The sequence below is a fragment of the Botryllus schlosseri genome, chromosome 6 (assembly GCF_051294905.1).
Source record: "Botryllus schlosseri isolate E-star chromosome 6, Bs_hap1, whole genome shotgun sequence".
Classification (NCBI taxonomy): Eukaryota; Metazoa; Chordata; class Ascidiacea; order Stolidobranchia; family Styelidae; genus Botryllus; species Botryllus schlosseri.
In genome coordinates this window covers 2,623,824-2,645,871 of record NC_137241.1, presented here as the reverse complement: position 1 = coordinate 2,645,871, position 22,048 = coordinate 2,623,824, and the positions used below count along the sequence as shown (strand labels likewise).

General features: G+C 40.2%; 1 protein-coding gene across 1 annotated transcript; it reads right to left on the bottom strand.

Annotated features, from left to right (window-relative positions):
• Nucleotides 1-1,779: 1,779 nt before the first annotated feature.
• Nucleotides 1,780-20,473, bottom strand: LOC145440263 (uncharacterized). The gene is made up of 13 exons (XM_080317828.1): nucleotides 19,971-20,473; nucleotides 19,608-19,736; nucleotides 19,354-19,535; nucleotides 18,848-18,885; nucleotides 18,737-18,784; nucleotides 16,984-17,077; nucleotides 15,276-15,639; nucleotides 13,522-13,675; nucleotides 12,751-12,901; nucleotides 11,708-11,794; nucleotides 10,609-10,672; nucleotides 8,283-8,515; nucleotides 1,780-2,047 (listed from the first exon to the last, which is right to left on the bottom strand). The coding sequence occupies exons 2-13, from the start codon at nucleotides 19,728-19,730 to the stop codon at nucleotides 1,882-1,884; spliced, it is 1,704 nt and encodes a 567-aa protein (XP_080173954.1). The 5' UTR covers nucleotides 19,731-19,736; nucleotides 19,971-20,473; the 3' UTR covers nucleotides 1,780-1,881.
• Between the last annotated feature and the right edge of the window lie 1,575 nt (nucleotides 20,474-22,048).

Below are 22,048 nucleotides of genomic sequence, written 5' to 3'. Positions count from 1 at the left end.
CATCCTGGTCTGAAGGCTGTTTGGTGGTAGGGTGCATTCTACACGTGAGGTATTGGCAAGTTTTTTTTAATGAGGTAAAACTCTTCTATTTAGTATTTTGAAAAAGGTATCATTTATTTAGTACAGACTTTTCTTACATTATAGGCCTACATATATTTATCATCAACTTTATGGACACTTGGTTGAGACTAGGGATGATGCGGAATCCTAAAATGTTCACTTTCGTCTGAACACAAAATTTTGACATATGTTCGCTGCGAACACAAGAAGGAACTAAACATGAACATATAGCGCCAAAATGCTAATTCAATCTCAAATTGCATTTTGTCTTGCCGTCGGCTAGGTCTCCATAATATAGTCCGGGAATGTATCCGTCGTCATAATCTGGGTGTACGCTTGGTGCCATTTTTGGGACCTCACCCTTGACACAAAATAAGCAGATGATAAATGGAAAAGACACCAGGAAAGCCATCAAATGGAGAGCTCAGCCGTCCGCACGGTGAACGAAGTCCGGCCGGAATAATTCTTATTGCCACGGCTCTGAGTGTGTGCAGCCCGACAAAAGAGTTTCTAATTTCGATTTGTCTGGTTAAACTAGACTAGAGAGTGTCAGTTCGAGGGTGTTGTTCGTAATCGAATATATTTATGATGGTGTTCATGTAATTTTACGGTAGTAAATCAGCTAAGATGAGGTGAAATTGCTTTGCTGCCACAGAGAGTTGATTACAGTCATTCGCGCTGAAGGCCGTGGATAAACTGACTACTCCAACTCGAATAATACTCTTATCTTCGACAATATCGAGAGAGTATAGGCTCATTTCCCACTACCAGCACCAGACTACTACGAACGGAATATTCCGCACGAATACACCTGGCAGCAGCGACACCTGGTGACCTAGTCATCCACAAAAAAAAACGAATGACCGCCGAAACTGCGTGGTTTAGCGAGTCAACTAGTACTTGTCGCTCGCATGTCCTCACCGGAGACGGCTTGTACTTAAGCCAAATCGAACAGGTTATCAGGCAAAATGTTACCTCACAAAGTTCTGAATCAGTTTATAATTTGATGTTTTATTTATTTTATCAATGGACAAGCCTTCGACCTCTGGCATCTTGAAACTAAGGCAGGCGCCGGCAACCATTCGTATGCAACGTACCAAAATGTCAAAAAATGTGACATTATTATACCCACTGGTGTGCCAAACATTTTTAATTTTGTCATATTTAGCGTTTCAAGCAAGGAATCCCACCAACCGGTTATCTGCAGCTGGTAACGGCCTCGGTTACGACAGTGATTCCTAAATTATATTGGTCGCTACCGCACTAGACATATTGCTGTACGTAATGTTTGTACCCTTTATTTTTAGTCCTGTAATGATCGATCATCTGTGGTTGCTTTGGTCGTTTCCAAGTCAACTGTGTTAGCTATACCATATCCAATTACGATGATATGTCCTAATGATGAAATATGTGGTAGTAAAATCAGCGACATGTTGGGGTGCCCGAAGGCTTGCAGATTAGCGTTCCCCAGATTCGTAAAGGTTAATAACGCTGTTGTATAGCTATACACGAAGTGAACGAAGGCTATCGTGCCAAAAGCAAAATAAACATGTTCATGGTGACTGTGCTCAACTTCAAGAATCTACGATTGTTGTGTCGTCTTATATCCTATTTCATTGCAGAGTCACGATCACCGCTACCAATTCATCACGGAATTGTACGCCTTACATCCGATACTATTTCTCTCCATACAGCATAATTCTTTCGAAAACACAGGAATACAAGGAAACGAATTTTCTTCATTATCACACCCACGCACAATGCGAACAAACACGTCCAATCTTGGCATGCCCACACCTCGTACCAGAAAATCGAAGCATGTCAATCAAAAACGCTAAGACGTGACGCGGTGAACGCCTCCTCGCACTCTTTCATTTGCTGCCTCACTTTCGGCTCGTCGTGGACACGGAGAGATTTCCGGCAAAGCGCCATCGCGGTTTCATAGCGCTTACTGAGAAACTCGACGCGCGCGAGTCTGGCGAGCACCCTGGGACCAGAGGGTAACACATAGGAATTGTTGAGTTTTTCAAAATTAATTATAACACTGGTCTACAAATTTCAACTTTTTTTTTCAGGTTTGGGTTTTGACATCTGATTTTGGCTAATTTTTGGGCGCTGATTCCGAAAATGGCCTCAGATTTTCTCCATCACATCACGTTTTTGAGATATGAAATATCCCTAATTTGAAGAAAAAATCAATTTTTGACCCCCCTCTGTTTTCAAAACAAGGAAATCTGATGCAATAAACAAGGTTTTATCTGCAATAATCCAGCTTTAGTTAGCAAACAGGCATTCTATATTATATTCAAACAAATTTGCGTTGTATTTATTAAAATTTCATGCCTTGGTATAAAAAATTAAGCAGGCAAAAGAGCAACTAACAAAGCTGGTACAAGCGTGACATTTTATCGCAATGAACAATGAAAGAAGATTATCAGAACATCAAAACCGTTTTCAAAAAGTTGTAGTAGCATGACCATGGCTGGCTCATATGTCTAGATTTGAAAATGGTGAACTTTTTGCTGGGGCTACACCGAATACCCATGTTTCCTATGCTACCGGGACAGCAGGGTCAAGGATCACCACTGAAACAAAGATGAATGGCCTCCAACGCTCACCTTGACGCCCGGAGACAACAATATCATACGTGATCAGTTAGTTGATATAAAAAAAAGATCCTCTTGCCTCCTCTTCACATCAAACTTGGTCTCATGAAACAATATGTAAAAGCTTTAGATTGTGAAGGGGGGTGTTTTAAAGGATATATGTTATGCTTTTTCTGGTCTCAGTGAAGAGACAAAAGAACTCGGATTTTGAATGGACCTCAAATTAGGCAATTGTTAAAGGAATAAAATCTTGTGTATAATCAATGTTGCCATTGGAAGTTAGAGCTTGGAATGCTTTCGGTGCTGTTTTTTGGGAAACAAAAAAAACAGAAAATTATAAAGATCTCTCAAGGGAGCTACTGCTTAGTTATGAAGATTTGGGATGCAGGATGAGCATTAAAGTTAACAATTTGAAAACACATGCGGATGAGTTTAGACAAAACCTTGGGAAAGTTAGTGAAGAACAGGGTGAACGTTTCAGCCAAGATATTAAAATTATGGAGGCACGTTATCAAGGTCGGTGGGATTTATGGATTCATTTATTTCCCACACCAGTAAAAATCCGGTACGAGCAAGGACAAGGACACAGTTGCCACCTGCACCTGGATTTTCATATGATAGCCGACTATTGATGGAATTAAAAAAGAAAAATTCCAGATGCTGTTCGTAAAAGAAAGTCTCTCAAAAGAGAATTTTTAAGCTTATAAGTGCTGAAGACTTCATATTTTATGAAAGCTCTTTTTTTCACTGTTTCTGAACTCGCCCTGCCCAAGTCCCTGTCTTCAGAATTTATGCACTTCATTGGAATGTCTATGTGCATATTGTGTGAACTCTAGGCTGTAATTCAGATCATACCTTGCTACTGTCCTATCCACATGTTCGTCAGCATAATGTAGCATTTAATTTTATTATGGTTGCTCTTTTGCACGCCTATTTTTAATTCCGGGGCATAAAACTTTGATAAAGACAACTCAAATTTGTATGAATCTAACATAGAATGCTTGTTTGCTAATTAAAGCTAGATTATTGCAGGTAAAACAGTGTTTATTGCATCAGAATTCCTTGTTTAGACAACAGAGGGGGGTCAAAAATTGAATTTTTTTAAAAAATTAGGGATATTTCATATCTCAAAAACGTGATGTGATGGAGAAAATCTGAGGCCATTTTCGGATTCAGCGCCCCAAAATTAGCCAAAATCAATTGTCAAAACCCAAACCTGAAATTTTGTGTAGACCAGTGTAATGATAGCAACACATTTTTACAGAACAGATTAGAAATAAAATTATGGGATTCGAAAAAACTTGATTCAATTCTAAATTTGAAAGAAACACTCAAAAAATCAAGCTCAGTTCGCATCAAATCTAAAACTCGTTCTCATAATCACGACAATGGCAAATGTATGTACGCCATGCTTGGCTCGTTACTCACATATTGTGACGATACAGTTTTCGTGTAACATTTTTCACTAAAATTAGAAAATTGGTTAGAATTGAAATAAGAACATGGAAACCTTTCACGAGTTAGATTAGAATTAGATCACCGGTATTTCGCTCTGCTTAGCCTAATTATACAACTAAAACAGTGATTCTCAAACTGAGGGCGCGCCTCCGTGGGGAGCGTGAAATCATCTGAAGGGGGCGCGTAGCCATCTGAGAGATATGAAGTTTCTTGAACATGGAATGAGTTTAATATGTGCTGAAACTTCTTGGTTTAAACAACGGTGATAATCTAAATTATTCTACGTGTTAAAATGTGATAGTTGCGTTGTAATATCCCTACTCCGTAGATTGTGAGTGATACCGGACCTTGCACGGATCAGAAGATGTCTCTGAATTAGGAGTGACTGGTGAATGCGTGCAGGTGTTAGCTAATGCTTTTATGGCATGTCTGTTAAGCATCTGTGCAGAGCGAGTAGTGAGACACAACGTTATTGAGAAATGAAATATTTCCTTATATAGGCTCATACCATATCATATGCCATGTTTGACATGAATTTTGAATCTTAGAAATGATGATTTGAATCGAAATGGCTTACAACGGGGCCGCGCTTCTGGTGTTCAATTTCGCTTATGGCCAGGCACGCTTGAGCGAATCCCTCTTGAGGAAATGGAAGGTATTAGACACCAAAATCGCTTGAGTATGTTTATGCTACGTGCTAACATAGAACCTGATTATTTTTGACAAGCTGTTTGACTGATAATAACTACACTGGTCAACACATATTTTTAGGCAGACAAAGTAAGAGTGGTTTTGGGGGTTCTGAAGGGCGCTGATTCCGAATATCACCTTAGTTTTTTCAAATTGGCTCTTGTTATGGAGATAACCCAAGGGGCTATTTTCACCAAAATCTCCCGTTTTCGCGGTAATGACTAGATATAAAATCGGCTCAGTCGTACTATTAAGTTTACAAATTCAATCTACTTGTTATTTTTACACACAGAAGGCTCTTTTAAAACAAAATACAGCAACAGCACTATATTTAGGATTAGTAGATTTATCATAGTTACGGACTTTCACGGATATCATGTACATAAATAAACCCAAGTCATGTACATAAGTATTTACCTAGATCAGGGGTTCCCAACCGGGGAGGAATTCCCCCCTTGGGGGGAATTTTGCAATTTTTAGGGAGGAATTCCCCTTTAGAATTGAAACGGATTTCCCAAATTGTTCATGTTTGAACTGTCATGTAGTCAACCAGTTATATCCGAACGTATGCTCCTTATGGCTCTTATTTGTTTGCTGAAAGTAAGTTCAAATGCTATTTGAAATCTCTTTTTCACATACAAATCCCCCCGCCCCTTTTTAAACTAGTTCAGATGTGCTGCAGTTCGCAAGACAATTTTGCAGGCCAGCGACGACCTCTTATTCAAATATATCCTAAGCGAGTAAATGGCGTGCGGAATCTATCACAAGAAGGCCTCTAGTGAAAGTATTTATCTTATATTTTCAAGTCAACATTTTCAGACAGTGACTAAATGTTTCAACGTCACCGATTCAAGTCAAAGAGACTTGCTTTATTTTTAGTGAACAGCTGCCCGATCGAAAAAAGACATGGTAAACTTGGTGCAATGTTGCCGAAACGTAATGGGAGTCCTAAATTTCAATGAGCTCCAGCAGGGAATCTGATCACGTGTATGTTATACATCAGCGCTGTAACCCAGTCACGAGGATCCGAGTCACAAGTCAATCTCACTTTCATAGTTTTTACTCGAGTCAAAGTCAAGTCATCTTTAATTCACCATTGAGTCAAGTCCGAGTCCAAGTCACCGAGCAGACGGCCGAGTCCGAGTCATGGTATTATGACTCGAGTACGAGTCCAAGTCACACTCAAGTCAACACTGTTGATATTGAATGATTTGGATTTATGATATACTAATTTTCCTCACTTTAAGCAGTTTCTTGTCGCATTGTCAAGTACCAGGATCAATAGACGAAATTCCAACAGGGTGGTCAATTTACTGTTCTTCGAATTTACAATGAAATGTCGGTCTTGGCCGTTTTATAGTCTCGAGTGATATGGCTTGGTTTGAGTCATTAACAATGACTAGAGTTCAAGTCGAGTCAATACCCAGATTGTCTCGAGTCGAGTCGTTTCCGTATTTTGAGAAAATTACTCTCGAGTCTAGTCGAGTAATCAGAAAATGGTCAAACTCGACTCAAACTCTGGTCAACCCTGCTATATATGAAAGTACCACTATTGTCGGCCAAATGCATACGCAAGCTTGAGAAAAAAATCGTGAGGCCAGTAAATTTATGGATACTGATTCTTCACAGCAGTTATATTAGCGATTGGTACATGGTAAGCCGAAAACACAAATGGAAGTGTGGGGGTCTGTTGAGTCAAGCCTTCCAGAATTTCTGTGATTGGGACCAAGACCGTGGTTTTTGGAGGTCTACAAAGTGTTATTACAGCACTGCTAGAAACAAGCACTCGGTACCGCCCGTCTTATTCTTTCAGTCAACGGGTGTTTGCGCGGTAAAAATGACCATTTTTAATCATCGGGCAGATTTATCATAAGGGGGGAATTTTGGCTCAAATTTCGGCCAAGGGAGGCACGAGATGAAAAAGGTTGGGAACCACTGACCTAGATAATCAAATAACGTGGCAATAATTCAATAAGTTTTACGTCAACCACCAATTGCATATTTGAAATAATCAGTTGGAATATAATGTTATCGATGTATTTTAAATCACAATTGATTTTTGTACGGTTTTCGCCTGTAAGCTATTTAGTGCAGTTTGTCGAAAGGTTCCGGCAATGGTCTGACATAATATGTTCAATTCTTCATCTCATCTGCCCTGATATCTTTCTTTTGTTGTTATGATGTCTTGGTAGAACCTGTACCCTTGCTAATCAACAAGATGATCAGGAAATATATCAAGATGACTGCACAGGAAGTGAACTTTTATGCTCATGTTTGTGCTCAAGTTTTCGATATGCAGATACGAATTTTCGGACCAACTGTTTGTAGTTGGGTGTTTTGTGATCATCTAAAAAGTTTTATTTACTACATCTTTGGAGAAATTGCATGCAGTGAACTCCTTTCTAATGTGAAATTGGAATCTTTCATCGGTATTCGAGTATACCAGATACCACTACCAGATACCAGATTTAAGCTTATCGTTTGATAGGGTTACAAGGTATACCCACTTTGTTGAATCAGCGGAAAATTATCCATTTACCAGTCAAAAGAAATGAGACGCATATGAGTATTGTTGTTAAGCCTTTCAAGGACAAATTTTACAGCTTTTACTCCTCTTTAATCTTGATAGAATGACCAATTGATACAGGATAATATGTATTTCCGCTGTGAAAAAGTGCAATTTTAAAGCTTGACAAATAGCTTTTTTGACAAACAAATATTTCACATCATGTCATGTTGATATTCATAGAACGACTGAGAATGACATAAGGGTTCTTCATAGTCAATTAGCTATTTATGCGCAGTATACGATTAGGAAAAACTACGATTTTCTTCTAACCAAGTGAAATATTTAGGGGTAAATACAGTAATTTTGGGCTTTTAGGAGTATAAATATCTCCTGACAAAGAGCCAATCTGACAAAACGAATGTGATATTCGTAATCAGCAACCCCAAAAAAACACAGAAACGGCTCTCAGATGTTCTGCCTAAAAAAAAAATTCATTTTGTTGGCCAGTGTTATTGATCTGTGTATATTCCGAATTTCATATTTGAAAGCTCTCTCAACAGTCAACAGTCATAACCTAAAATGCCACCAGACTATGTATGCGTTGGGATTGCAATCAATTTTGTTGCTCTTTTTCATAGTTTTAGGATATGGCAATAAGGGGGGGCGCGAAATTATCCACTAGGATCAAAGGGGAAGGGGGCGTGTCCAATAAGTTTGAGAATCACTGAACTAAAGCAAGTCTGCCCGAGACGCAAATGCGGTGATGACCGATCCCGCAAGCTACGCTTCTCCAACAGCTAGTCAATCGCTCCGATTCAAAAGACGATAATTCAACATTCTCAAGTCTATATACGTTATACATTTACACATAGGTGGTAAGTAACGACGTATTACGTCTACTTTACCAAAGTACACAAATACACTACTTACAGTCAAGTGAATAATGAATATAGACTTACTTCGCGATATCCATGTCGTCGCTGTCGGCTTGAAACTGCAAGATGCGCATGGCATCGAGACACGAGGACTTGGCTTCGTCCAGCCGCTTTTGGCAAATGTAGACGGCTGCCTTGTTGAAATGTAACAAGGCGTCGGAAGCGTCGAGCTCGATGGCCTGGCCGTAATGTTTTAACGCGTTTATGTATTGCTTCTTCTTGTACGCTTCGTTGCCTTTTTGCTTTTCCTTGCGCGACTGCGAATGGCCAAATCGTAGAGCGCGTATTATAGATGATGTTTAAAAATGGCGAAGACAAGGAGCTATCCCTACAGGTCGCATTCGCATTCAAGCAGACTTGTAATCGTAGTTGTGCATCTGTCTAGTCCAGCGGTTCTCAACTGGGGGTCCGCAAAACCTCTAAATTTACAAAATGGTTTATTTTGGTAATCTTATTTCCTAATTATGACTTTACCTTCATTTATGCTTTATCTTCCCGTAAGAACTCTTTATCCTATATACTCCCAGATTTTATGTTACATGATATCTACCCAAAACACCAAACTTTGAATTCTTGTCGGTAGGGTCAAGCCCGCCTATGACAGCTTACGGATGAAAATCCTTTGGCCAAAACACCAGAATGTCTTGTTTACTGAATTCCTACCAATATATATATCTTAAATATATTTATATATATACATCATGTCTTAAAATCTGAACAAGAACTTTGGTGGATCCATTGCGGAAACTCTGTACTACGCCCTTACTGGCGTAGCTATTAGTTTTTCTCGCTATGCTGCATTCGGCAGCTTAACAAGGAGATCACGAGTAGGGCTGGGCAATTTCGAGTACCAGGGTGATTCGATTCTGAATCAGGTATTATGCTTCAAGTCGAGTCGAGCAATCGAGTATCACTCATAATCACGTCATAACAGAATGAATGATGTCGTTGCGATAGGTCAATCAAGGTTTCAAGGCTTTCAGAGTGGAATATAGTATCAAAAATACAATTTTCGTTAATAAATTAACATGCAGTGGCGAGGAGCGTATAATTTCAGTACTCGAAAAACGCGCATTTTACTACTCGACTCGGATCATTAAAATTAATACTCGATTTAGATTCGAGTACTCGAATCACTGTGCCCAGCCCTAATCACGAGGCGATTTCACTTCATTACTGGTAAAACTCCATGACTCTCATTAACAGAATGCCCGGCTGAGATGAAATATCCTACTGTGCAAACTCATTTCCAATAGCCGACTGGCATAAACATATTGCTGTTTGGCGATGTTTTGTTGGGGATTGCGGAAAAATATAAAGTTGTAGTATAGTAAGGTCAATCACGATGACTTCGAAATGTTTGTAGAAATCCATTTTCTCGTTTGATACACAAAACCACTATTCCATAATATATTCAAGATGGGCTGCTAGATAAAAATGACCTAACGGGATGATATATATGTCCATTAGGAAATATATTTCTCAATTTTGTGCCATATTAGATGCGATCATATTAGTCGCGTTATTATCACACTCACCACCACCTTTCTTTGTGGAAATGGATTCAAGGCTCTCAATCGGTGACATCAAAATCGAAAGCGCGAATTTTCAAGACACCACGTATTTAAAAAATGCAGTTTCGGGACACACTTTTAAAGTATACCCAATTTCTACACAAATAATGTTATTTTTAAGAAAAGTAATTTTGTTGCTGTTTATCACTAACCTACAGTTGATATTTGCACAAGACGGATGACAATTGCACGATAATTGAGATAGATTTGAACTGAACGGTGAGGAGGTCCGCGGGATTGAGAATCACTGGTCTAGCTAGAGCGGAAGGCTGGTAATTTAATTCATATATAATTTATGAAACGATTCCACGCTCCAACTTTAATTCGAATATAATTTTTGGTAAGCAGTATTTATGTGGTGTTGGCTCCATAGTACATAAATATCTAAGAAAGGGTAACCAAACCAAATTCACCTATCTGATAAATGCCTTTGAAATTTGAGTACAAAAAAACGGCCACGATGGAATTTCTTCAATGTCCTTATGGAATACCGCAATTTCTTTTTATAAAATGGACCATTTATTTTGAAATAGTCTCGAGGCGAATGGAATTTCATGATCATGACACAGCCGTTGATAAGGAAGAATGATTTCCGAAAAATGAGCTACCAGTATCTCGTATTCATGTGATTGCGAAGTATCTATACAGCGAGACATTTTTATGACCAGGTATTATGATCTAGTGATCGTCATATTTGCCGTCAACCAACATATTCGTGCATCGCTTAACCAATAAACCATGTGTCCAACATCAAGACCAACCAAAACGAAACTTACCTCATTTTTGTTGTCACATAAAGTCGACCTCAATCGTTCGAATGACATTGCATCAGACGAAAGTCTGCAGAAGTTAGGAAAATCTAGTTTTCATGATTAAAAAATGCTTTAATGTAAGGGGAAATCGGATTCCCGACGAAAAGACGGCTTACAGCGGTATAGGATGACGGTAGACCATACAGCCTCGCAACAAGACTTTGTTTGGCATTGAGGCCATAAACAAGGACAGGTTTGTTCGCAATTGATCGGCAACTGTTCGGAATGGATGCAATCAACAATGTCAGTTTACTGTCTTCACTAAGCCAAAGATGGTCAATAATATTGGTCATGGTTCACTGTTAGGGAGGATAGTTCTTATCGCCACCCCAAAAGGTAGCACGCGAAAATAGAAGCCAGTTTATTCTTTGATATATCGTCCCGTGAATTAGCGTAATTGGCTCATTTCCATCAAATAGAGTGGGTGTGACAGCGGAAAGTGCCGACGACTTTATTCGTATACCCTACATCAGGGGTCGACAAACTACGGCCCGCGGATCGCACGCGGCCCGCGAAAGGCTCAAAAAACGTATTAGAAATATTGATAAAATACATACTACAAATTTAATTACTGCAGTGACTCGATGAAACTTTTATTATTATAGTTAACCACGTTAAATATATGTTATATTCACTGCTCACAGTTTCAAATTTCAATCCTGTTCTAACAATATCGGAAAAACCGACTTTCACCCCTAGTTTTGAAAATTGGTTATTGAGGTTGACCAGCATATGAAATATCGCCAATGTTATTGACGCGTGCACGATATCATCAAATCAATGGTTGATTTGTTTTAAATAAACATGTATATTATTTCCATATCCTTACTATATAATAAAATACCAATATTGCGTTTTCGTTTATAATCTCAATTTTATGCAGAGCGGCCCGCGAGCTAAAAAGTTTGCCACTCCTGCCCTGCGTTATAGAGGCAATCAGCAAACGCACGATTTTCGTTTCCATCCCGTTGTATACCGTTCCCAGTAATATTAGTTGGAAAAGTTAGTCTGATCATATGATTGGCGTCATCAGAAGACTTAATGTGGAAAGAGTGATTCTTACCTACGTCCGGAATTCGACAGCATAGGTATTTCGTCGACCAAGTTCAAAATAACGTTGATCTTTCTGATCCGCGGGTCCAAAATACGCCTAAAATAAAACGAAATCATTTCGTAACGTGTCCATACCAGCGTGATCACAACTCTGCGTAGATCGTGAATCTGATGAACAGAAAGCGCGGACGTAACGGCACAACATTCAAGAATAGATTTTAGCTACATTTTATAGTCTATGAAGTTCGTAATTTCATTCGTCAATGCGGGCCGTTTGGTGGCATTGTTGGCCAAAGAGAGAACATAGATCATTATATAACGGCTGAAACTACTGGAAAAAGAAGCGTGGAAAACTAACAAAGAGTTATACTGTGAGCCAGGGATAGCCTACCATTTTCTGTCGACGTCTGCATTTCGATTACTTTTACAAGGTACGGTCGCATGCACGCAGACAGTCGTAAACGAGCACATCAACTCCAAATATCAATGTTAAATTGATTACTTGAACGCATCGCGGAAAGCCCTCGTGATTTCTGTTTTACCACTGTGTGCTTGTACAATACCTTTCACGTGGCAGTCTCAAATTGTAGATGAAAAACATCCCATTATACACAAGCAAAGCGGCGTCTTTCTTTCCACGGCAACGTTTGGCGTGTTAGTTGTGAACATCGCCATCCGTATACTTACTAGCCTACGTCCGAAGTAGCATTTCAGATACAAAGAATTCTTTACATGTACCAAGGCTTGCAGATTTAGAAAAATTAAAAATGGCAACGACGCTGCTCTGTTGACGTCACAATCTTAGATGATCGAAATTTCTATATAGTATCAACTTTCGACCACTCGTCGCATCACGACAACAGCGGAATTCAGAAAAGGCGTTCTTCGGAGTTAACACTACTACGACAGCAGCACTATCATATTTTCTCTTTCGCGTTCCTAGCGAACTTCCGACAAATTTTCGGATTCATATGAACAAGATACTGTCCGGATTCGCACCCTCCCTCACGCCTACCTTATTTTACACCAAGCTCTTTCAATGAAATCACTTACTTCTCCAGTAGAGCTGGGTTTTCAGATATTTGCGCCACGGATTTGTATAGACCAGGGTCGGATATGATAGGTGCCACTTCCGGATATTCCTCGGCCAGTGAAAGTATCTTCCTGAAATCTGACCACGCGCTTTCGATTCTAGAGGACGCATCTGCGAAATAACCACTTGTCACCTGTCACTGGAAATTTCAAGACCATTAGCGCTGTTAAACACGGTTCCTCGATTTATATCCTTCCGTCATTGCGATTGGGATGTTTCATCGGCGTCGCTAGGGCTAAACAGTGATATGACCTATGATCATCTATGTCCAGATTGATGCCCATTTCTAGAGGTTGAGAACCACTGTTGTCGAGCAACGCGAAATCGTAGTCGCTGTCTAATACGGTAAGTCAAACTACTTACATTTCTTTGAACCATAAAGAGTATCGAAGACACGGAGAAATTAGCTTAGAAACCAACAGTTATACTGAACGACAACCTCTTAGAGTTCGCTCCGATTTAAATATATTATTATCAGATTTACTAATTTAGAAAATTACATTACAAAACGTTACTAATTTACACGAGCGTGTAACAACTGGAATTGTTACCAAACATCTTGAACGAATACATTTGAAAGAGTGTTGTTCGCTTGTTGGATATTACGAAAATGGTAAACAAGAAAGCATAATACCATTACACAATCCGCATCGACCGAGACTATATCCCCCAAAATACCACGCAAGACAGATATGTCGCAACAAAAACAACGCATTACGCATACCGGCTACCTGAATTTCGTTGCGGCGAGTCCATATCCCAACAGATACTTCCCAACCGGGCTTCGATGCCGTCCAACATATACAAGACATAATAAACGGCGCGCGATCGTATCAGTGGATTGCATCCCGTCAAATCGCGAATGTAGTCAACGTCTTTGGTGACCTGCTCAGCGCAATAACTTATTTTATTGTGATGGAGCCACCGGAATACGATAAAGTTAATGAAAAGTTACGCGAAACATTCTACTAAATAATCGGTACCATACCATTAGACCACGAAATAGAGTTAGCAATAGCGGAAACCCGATCATGCATTATGGATGGATTGAACAATGTACAAATTGTACATGAATCATACGCCGAACGCCAAATTCCCAACCCGACTAGTATGTAGACTGCCGACCATATAAGGTCGTTTATAATTTGAGCGCTTTTTAAACGCAGACAGCAAACAGCAGCACTATGCGATTCCTATTGTTTACAGTCGTAGGGTTTACCTAGGGTTACCGTACGTCCTCATTTTTCACGAACTTGAAAGTGTCATCATTTTGGGAATTTGACTTCTTCTTTTAGAAAAAGTATTAAAACGCTATCAAAAAGTCGACTCCTAGGGAGAATTGGTAAGCAGAATTGTCGAAAAGTGGGTAATGTGTGAGTCGATCAAAATGATGACCCTTTTTTTAGTCGACACCACAGGAGTATCGTTAAAAAGGGGGTTATTCGGAAGCCGAGACAAACTGATCACCATTTTTATAGTCAACACAGTACTACTGGTAGGAAAAATTTCAAATCCACCAGTTTTCTCAGTCGGTACTAGACTTTATGAAAAAACTGTCCTCTTTTTCAGATATCTAAATATGGTAACCCTATTTTACCTTCATATAGCAAAACCGCGCTGAATTAGACCTGACAAAATGCAACAACATGACGAATGGTAATATTATATCTTTTAGTGGCAACGAACGTGTAATTTTAGCATTCATAAATATTCGTCTTTTGCCATATACTCGGCTCGAATGATTACAATCTATACTCGATATGCGTCCCGAATACTCGAACCCTTGCGCCCAACCCTAATCGCGAGCAGTAGCAACCCTGGAATCCTTGGAACCTCGAATAATGGTAACCAATGTTCCCTCTAATTTGTCACGAGTCTGCGCGCACTCACCAACTCACTGCCCAGACACTGTCGGGACCATGCAAGACGCATAGTAAACGACTTCGGGCATGACAACAGGATCAAACTTTACGAGAAAAAAATCCAAGAAAATACCGGGTCTAGCTAACCCCGATATCAATTCTTTAGTCACAGAAAAGTTTTGTCGGGTATCGTGCGTATAGGTCATCATTTAAAATAGCATGAGACGGATGAACGCAATAGTTTTGTTGCATTTGTATTTCACTATTAAAATATTATTACTTTTGTGGTAGCTATGCCCGTCGCCAGCCTTGGAGAGCACAGCGTTGGGCAGACGTAAAGTATTAAAGTTGTGGTTATTAAAGTATGTGGCCTATTTTATCTCGATATTGAACCTACGCGGCGCGCGGCCTCCAGGAAATTTGGAAAGTAGCCCGCGACGCGTTTTCAGTAGGCGACCCCTGTTCTAAATGATCTATTATAATTTGATAATGAGGAATATTCGAATATTCGACTCGATTCGAAGCCAAATACTCGACTCCGGATCGAATCACTCTGGCATTCGATTTTGTGCAAACCATAGCCGTGAGCGATAGCAGCGGAATACCAGCAAGTTAATATTAACCTTTTCAATGTAAGTCCGAAATTCCATTTGCATCCCCACCATCCCCACGCTGCTCAAAGCGTCTTGTATGACGACGCAGCACATCATCATGTTACTCAACATAATCTCAATACGATCGTTCGGGTCTTCGACTTTGCGAAATAACGGGCTGAAAGCCACCACCATATCGGCGGCCAACGTGAACATCTTTCTCCTGAGCAGCCTGTCTCCGAAATCCGCGATATCCTGGCGGAACATGGCGTAGGAAACGACGTCTTTATGTACGGTTGGAGCTAGTCTCGCGACGCGTAAAGCCGTGTCCGCCATCTCAGTCGTTTTGTGCAGTTCGAAACAGCATAGGCCCAGCCGCAAGAGCATCTGGATCCTGGAAGGAAGCAGTTGCGGGCGCATGTACGATTAACCAAAATCGGAGTACTGGTAACTTATGCGGGCATAACCAGAGGCAGACTGTGGCATTCTTATTCCTTCGGAGTGCTCCAGTAGGTTTTACTACTTGCTACTTGCATTATACTTGCTAAAGTTGTTATCCGGCTACTTACACTTCTGTGTAATAGTTTTCGGGCGAAACTATATCCTTTTTACTCTTTAGTAGAGAGTTTGTACAGCAGAGATATATTTCCGGTCATTTGCGTCACCTGCATGACTGGAATTGCCATACCAACCGGGACTAATAAAACACTGGTCGATACATATTTTCAAGCAGACTAAGTCAGGCAGAAGCATCAAAACAAACATGCGTATTTTGCACCCCGAGCTGGAGCCTCGGAGACCTTTGTGCCATAAGAACGATTTCACCCAAGAACCGTTTTTCACTCGCGGAGAATACGCTAGGAGTGCTGGATGGTTTTCACGAAGACCTGGTCATTCAAGCACTATAGTTCTTGTACATAACCAAAGAACTGATCTGTCCGAAAACGGTTTTAGGGCACTATAGTTGAAATCGAAACTTGATGGCCTAAACCGGTAGCCTATACTTGTTGCGCATCTGAACAAAATATTGTTAAGTATCTTCATTCTCTATTTTAAAACAGTTTTCGGTTGATTGTACGAATGAAATTTTTTTGCAAAAAAAGTGCGGACGCTGCTTAAAAAGGTTTTAAGGGACTGATTTAGTGTGATTCAACTTGAGGTACGTTACAAACCAGAAACCTCCATATTGTATTTCAAACTTCAAGTGGTTCTGACATGCCGTTGCAATTGCAATCATTACTTCTCAATGTATTGGAGTAGAATATACGCCATTTCTCCCTCCATCCACCTCTACTCACAGTAGCCTACCAACGAAGACTGTACTTTGACAATGTCTTCGAATAACCAACTCAGCCGTCCTGATGCACAAACCAGCTGTATGTTGGATACTTGCCTTTACACGCTTGCATGTTGGTGCCTTCCAAGGCACATACTAGAGACGCATCTATTATACTTCGTGCGCTGAGGTTTATATAACGTAAACAAAAGACATCTATCAAATTTGAACCGGGGTGAATCTATATAATACACTGTAACTATGAATATGGCAAATTGTTATATAGTACTGATATCAGATGTCACCGTTATGATAGTTCGCGTCCAGGGTAGGCGGAGCAATGACATATACTGGCACTGCAAGGTTCCATGACGTGATGTCATGTGCCATGTGACGAACCGGATCGATGTCAGCAACAAGTCGCAACCGTAAAATGAACATTTGTACAGACAAATAACATACCTATCGCCATTCGTAACATTGAATTGTAGTAGTTCCTTCAATCTGGCGTACGCGAATTCGTGCGTTCCAGAGCCCGCGAGATTGGAAATACGTTCTGTGAAGGCGAACAATAAAATAAGCGATTACGGAAATAAAATACGCTTATGAGTGCGTTAATCATTTTCCGGAGACGGCGATCGTCGTCAGAATTGATGCATGGCATGCAGACTTGGACAACTACACTATTTTCAGCTTTTCCATATTAAATTAGCATCAGAATCATAGCCTCCCAGTTTATTCCAAATAAGCCCAGAATTAGAATCATAGCTATTGCTTTATTCCAAACTAGAATAGAATTACCGAGTTCGAGAAAACTTCGAAATCGAACCAAGTTCACTTCACATCAAATCACAGTTCATCCCCGCAAGCATGAGAATGGCAAATGCCTATACAGCAAGCTTGGCTCGTTGCGAACAGTCTATCCCGTTCTCGTGTGGCATTTTCAGGGAAACCAGAAATTAGATTAGAATTAAAATCGGAACAAAGAAACATTACACAAATTAGATTAGAATTTGATTACCGGCATTTATCTAATTAGACAATTATAATTACTAGTGTTCCAAGTCTCATTGAATTTAGTATCTCCATTTTAGGCATAGTGGGAGTGTCATTATTCATCAGCGACGCTGGCCCATCTGCTGGTTGTTGGTGAGATTCCTATAGATATGACTTGTTAACAAATTGTTGTGACCTTGCGAGGAAAACCCACCAATAGACATACGGCTTTCTAGGCTTTTATCCACTGAAAGTGCAGTGTGTAGACTATGCTACAAACAGAGAGAGAGAGAGAGTCTTTATTTTCATCCAACCAAAATACATAACACACGGCAGTGATGGTGGTACAGAAAATACGCTTGCACAGTATTCGGTATTAGATAGGAATGATCGATAAGACCGTGAAGGTCATCTAGTCTGATCACACCAGCATCAAACAGGTACACTTGACTCTAAGCAGTCTGGCTGTAAAAAAGGTTACAGTAGTTAAAAAAATAAAATAGAAGAAAATTTAAGCGATGGTAGCAAATGATCAATGAAGCAATGTCTGGGCGAGGTAGGGCAACAGTGTTAGTGTAACGACAAGAGGTGATCAAGTAGGGCTTTTTTGAATCTATTATAAGGCAATTCACGGATGTGTGGTGGTAATGCATTCCAGATGATAGGTCCCGAGTAGTCGATAGATCTCTTAGTTAGGATATAAACGTTAAAACAGAAGTAAATCAGGAAACACATGCTACTCTCAGACGCCTTACACCAGAATGATGGACTAACTGATAGACAATGCATGAAATAATTACTAGCGAAAATGAAGAGAAGGTAGACAGAAGACACCTAACGGAGAACTATACCACCACACGAATTACGTGCAAAAGCTTTACGATACACTTAGCGCAGAACTGCGGGTACCTGCGTAGTCCCCAGCATGCCTTTTCCCATTTACATCGATAAATCATTTTAACCTGAATGAAAGCCATTTTGCATAGCGCTACTCCCAAGAGGATTGTACATTGTATATTATTTTTCCATGTTGTGCCAAATCCCATCTATGATATATATGGCATATCAAACATCATTTAACGCTAGTCCAAAAATGGTAAAAAAAATTTGAAACACCATTGTAGCAGTAAAATTTTATTCGGTTGACCTAAATTGTAAGACGATGCTTATTCTGATTCTGTTCGACAGATATATTTATAAAATTTGAAAAAATCCTCACCCATCGCACGCAACATGTTGAATCTTGCCTCTAATTCTGTGTCCGTGGCTTTTGCATGCAGAAATGAACGGAATAAGTCGTGAATATAGAATAGCGAATGGCAAAGCATACCTTTCCGACTAGAATCTCTTTTCTTTGAGTCTCCTCCCCTGTAATGAATGGACGTTACGAGAGTTGTCATGCAACCATAATTATAATATAAAAATAAAATTATAAGAGCTTCTTGAATGTACAGAACTTCAATACACTATTGAATAATTTGGTCATATTAAAATAAACCCGAACATTTTCGACTGACACTCGTCCACGAAAATTGAGAAACCGCTACACCTATACCGCTTTGTCTGCGGGTTTTAAGATCCATTTATACTCGTTAATGGATGTCCCACTCACAAAGTAGAATATATTACATATACACAATCGCGTATACAATACTGGGGCCCTGTTGATATGAAATATGAAAATGAGGTAAGGCGAAATGGCAGTGATTCTTGAATAATACCAGTTACTACACAACTCCCATCACAGCCATTGTATAAGAGATTAGATAACGACAGGTAGATGCACCAAATATTTTGAAAATTCCGATACTGCTTCGTTATTAGACTAATACGCACATGATCTTTATCAGTTTGATGCTAATGTTTTCGTAAAGGCTTGGAATCGCTCCGCGCAGGTACCGCTCCAAGTCCTTTGCCAGCTGCCCACTGGCTATCCGATTCAATACGAACTGTTTATCATCCTGCGTCATTTGTAAAGCTAGACCGCAGCGGCTTACGTCTATCACCCAGACGTCAACCTGACAGTGAAACGTTAAAGCATCATGTATCAAACACACGACTTGCCGTGCATGGATTTTAATCGTGCTAACCTGCGGATAAGTTTGACGCAGACCCCAAGTTAATGTTGCGATAATGCCGGCATCGGCGCATATCTTCTTTGCTGCCTCGTCACCGTCGGAGCCCTGGAATGCCCAGCTTCCAAACCGAGACATTGGATACTGGAATTTCACAATAGGTAAATAATACAACTCGGTCACCTGTACAAACCATGGATCTCGTCAAATATTTGGCTAATTTGCTTTTGACAGCAGGCTGGCTTGAGACATCTTAGAAATTGTATGTAGCGCTTTACGTTTGAATCATAACAAGTTAATTATAGCCCGACGCCGACGGTTCAGAGTTTACTGACAATATCACCTATCAGTATAAGTACTACGACCTACTCGTCTTACCTCGCGCCCATTTACGTTGAATGCTTTCCTTTCGGACGATACGTCTGACAAGTTCACTCCACCGACCGCAATCTCGACATCAACCGATGATATGCCTTCCGAGTTATCAGACACAACTCTACAGTAGCCATCGTGGTGAATACGTGCTGTTGACTTACTGCTATCGCGGATGAGGGCTACAGTAGTTCACTACTCTGATAAGACTCAAGTGATCCGCCTTTCAGTTATTGATGATAATAAATTTATTCGAACCTGAATCTAAACGCGGTACCGTACGAAGCAATCGTCAATCAGCTACAGCTCTGCGTGTCAAGTGAGCAGCGCTACAAATCTCTCCGGTGCGTAAGAGGGAAATCACCTAGCAAAAATGAAAAATCCTATAATTGCGCAAACGCTTATCGCCGCGTAATGGATTTGATTAATACGTCTTGGTATGCCGGTAGTGCTGGTACTCAACATTTTCCAAACCCACCCAAACAGTTGAAATTAAGGCTGGGCAGAATTGCGTGATACGTGAGTGATTCAATCCTGAATCGACGATTAGGCTCCGAGGCGAGTATTCGAAAATAACACACTATGACGTCACAACATGTAGTATGAATGATGTGGAAAGTTCATATATGTACCATTGTACCTCTTATCACGTTTTATGGGACCTCAAAGAGTGTAATGCCAGTTCTACATGACATAAAGTTTGTTCGGTATTTTTTCGACCATATCAATCTCATTGCACTTTGTGACAATGCTGAGGATTGATCACTACCTCACAGATATGTCATTCCAAGAAGGTGCGTAGCTTATAGTTACTGCATGTGTCATATGCTGCGAGGCGACCAATCGAGGTTTACATCCTTCCATGGTGGGAAATACCATCAGAGCTGCTATTTTCGTTGATATATTAAAACTCTGACAATATGGACCGTATTATTTCAGCAGGGCTGTAACCAAGTCAAAAGGTTCAGAGTCAAAAGTCGATCTCACTTTTATAGTTTTGACTCAAGTCAAGTCGAGTCATTTTGAATACACAACCGAGTCACGACCGAGTCCAAGTCAGCTAGTAAAGCAGTGGCTCTCAACCTTTTTGTCTTCGCAGACCCCATTTGGACCGCCACGGACCTCCGCGGACCCCCGAATTTTTAGTTCAAATTTAGCTCAATTGCCGTGCAACCGTCTTCTGTCTCGTGCAAATATTAACTCTAGGCTAGTGATAAACAGCAACGAAATGACTTTTATTGAAAATAGCAACATACTATTTATGTAGGAATTGGATAGACTTTTATTATTTCAAAGCGAATTCTGCAACTCCCTTTCTTGAAATACGTGGTTGTGTATTGAAAATCCGCGCCTTCGGCATGATATGAACTGGTGCCGAAAATCCATATCCACAAGGATAGGTGGTAGCGAATGTAATAATAATGCGTAACGCCTCAGACGACACCTTTTGGGTATGATCGCAACTTATATGACACCAAGATTGAAAAATAGATTTTTTAAAACCATTAAACGTCCAGCATGATCGTTTCTATCTCGCAGCTCCTCTCAAAGTTATTTTGGAATAATGTTTATTTGAACAGCTTCTTGGAGGTACAGAACTTCAATATACAATTGAAGAAAATATTTTCGGCTGACACTCGTCAGGCGTAATCGTCAGCAACTGCATTCACGGCTGCATTATCGATTAGTTATATAGCGTTCGGCCTCATGGTATGGGACAGTCGTAATAGACCATGCCAAATATCCGTGTGAAATTGGGTACTTGGGACATCGGCTTAGTATAATCGCCAAAATCGCGATTACTATTGTTATGAAAATTTCGGATTTGGTGTAGTCGCGTGAAACGTTACTATTTGGTAGCCACAAATGCTACTGTCAAATATTTATCATTTCTCGGCACATGTGGTCAGATTTACCGAGCTGATGTTCACAACACATGTAAATCAAATTACGTGTAAACGACGTGTAATCTTTTTTCTGCGGTCGCATGCAGCCATCCGGCAACAGGTTTGCCACCCCAGGCCTGTGCTATCAATACATAAATCTGTAGGCCGCGACCATAATCGGAGTTTAGTGCATGGCAT

What these genes read in the sequence shown, in the direction of transcription:
- LOC145440263 (XM_080317828.1), bottom strand. Translation starts at nt 19,730, where the DNA reads ATGTCTCGGTTTGGAAGCTGGGCATTCCAGGGCTCCGACGGTGACGAG. An exon ending in TTCGGACTTACATTGAAAAG is followed by an intron (nt 13,676 to 15,275) that starts GTTAATATTAAC and finishes TGCGCTGAGCAG; the next exon opens with GTCACCAAAGACGTTGACTA. An exon ending in CTGTCGAATTCCGGACGTAG is followed by an intron (nt 10,673 to 11,707) that starts GTAAGAATCACT and finishes TAACTTCTGCAG; the next exon opens with ACTTTCGTCTGATGCAATGT.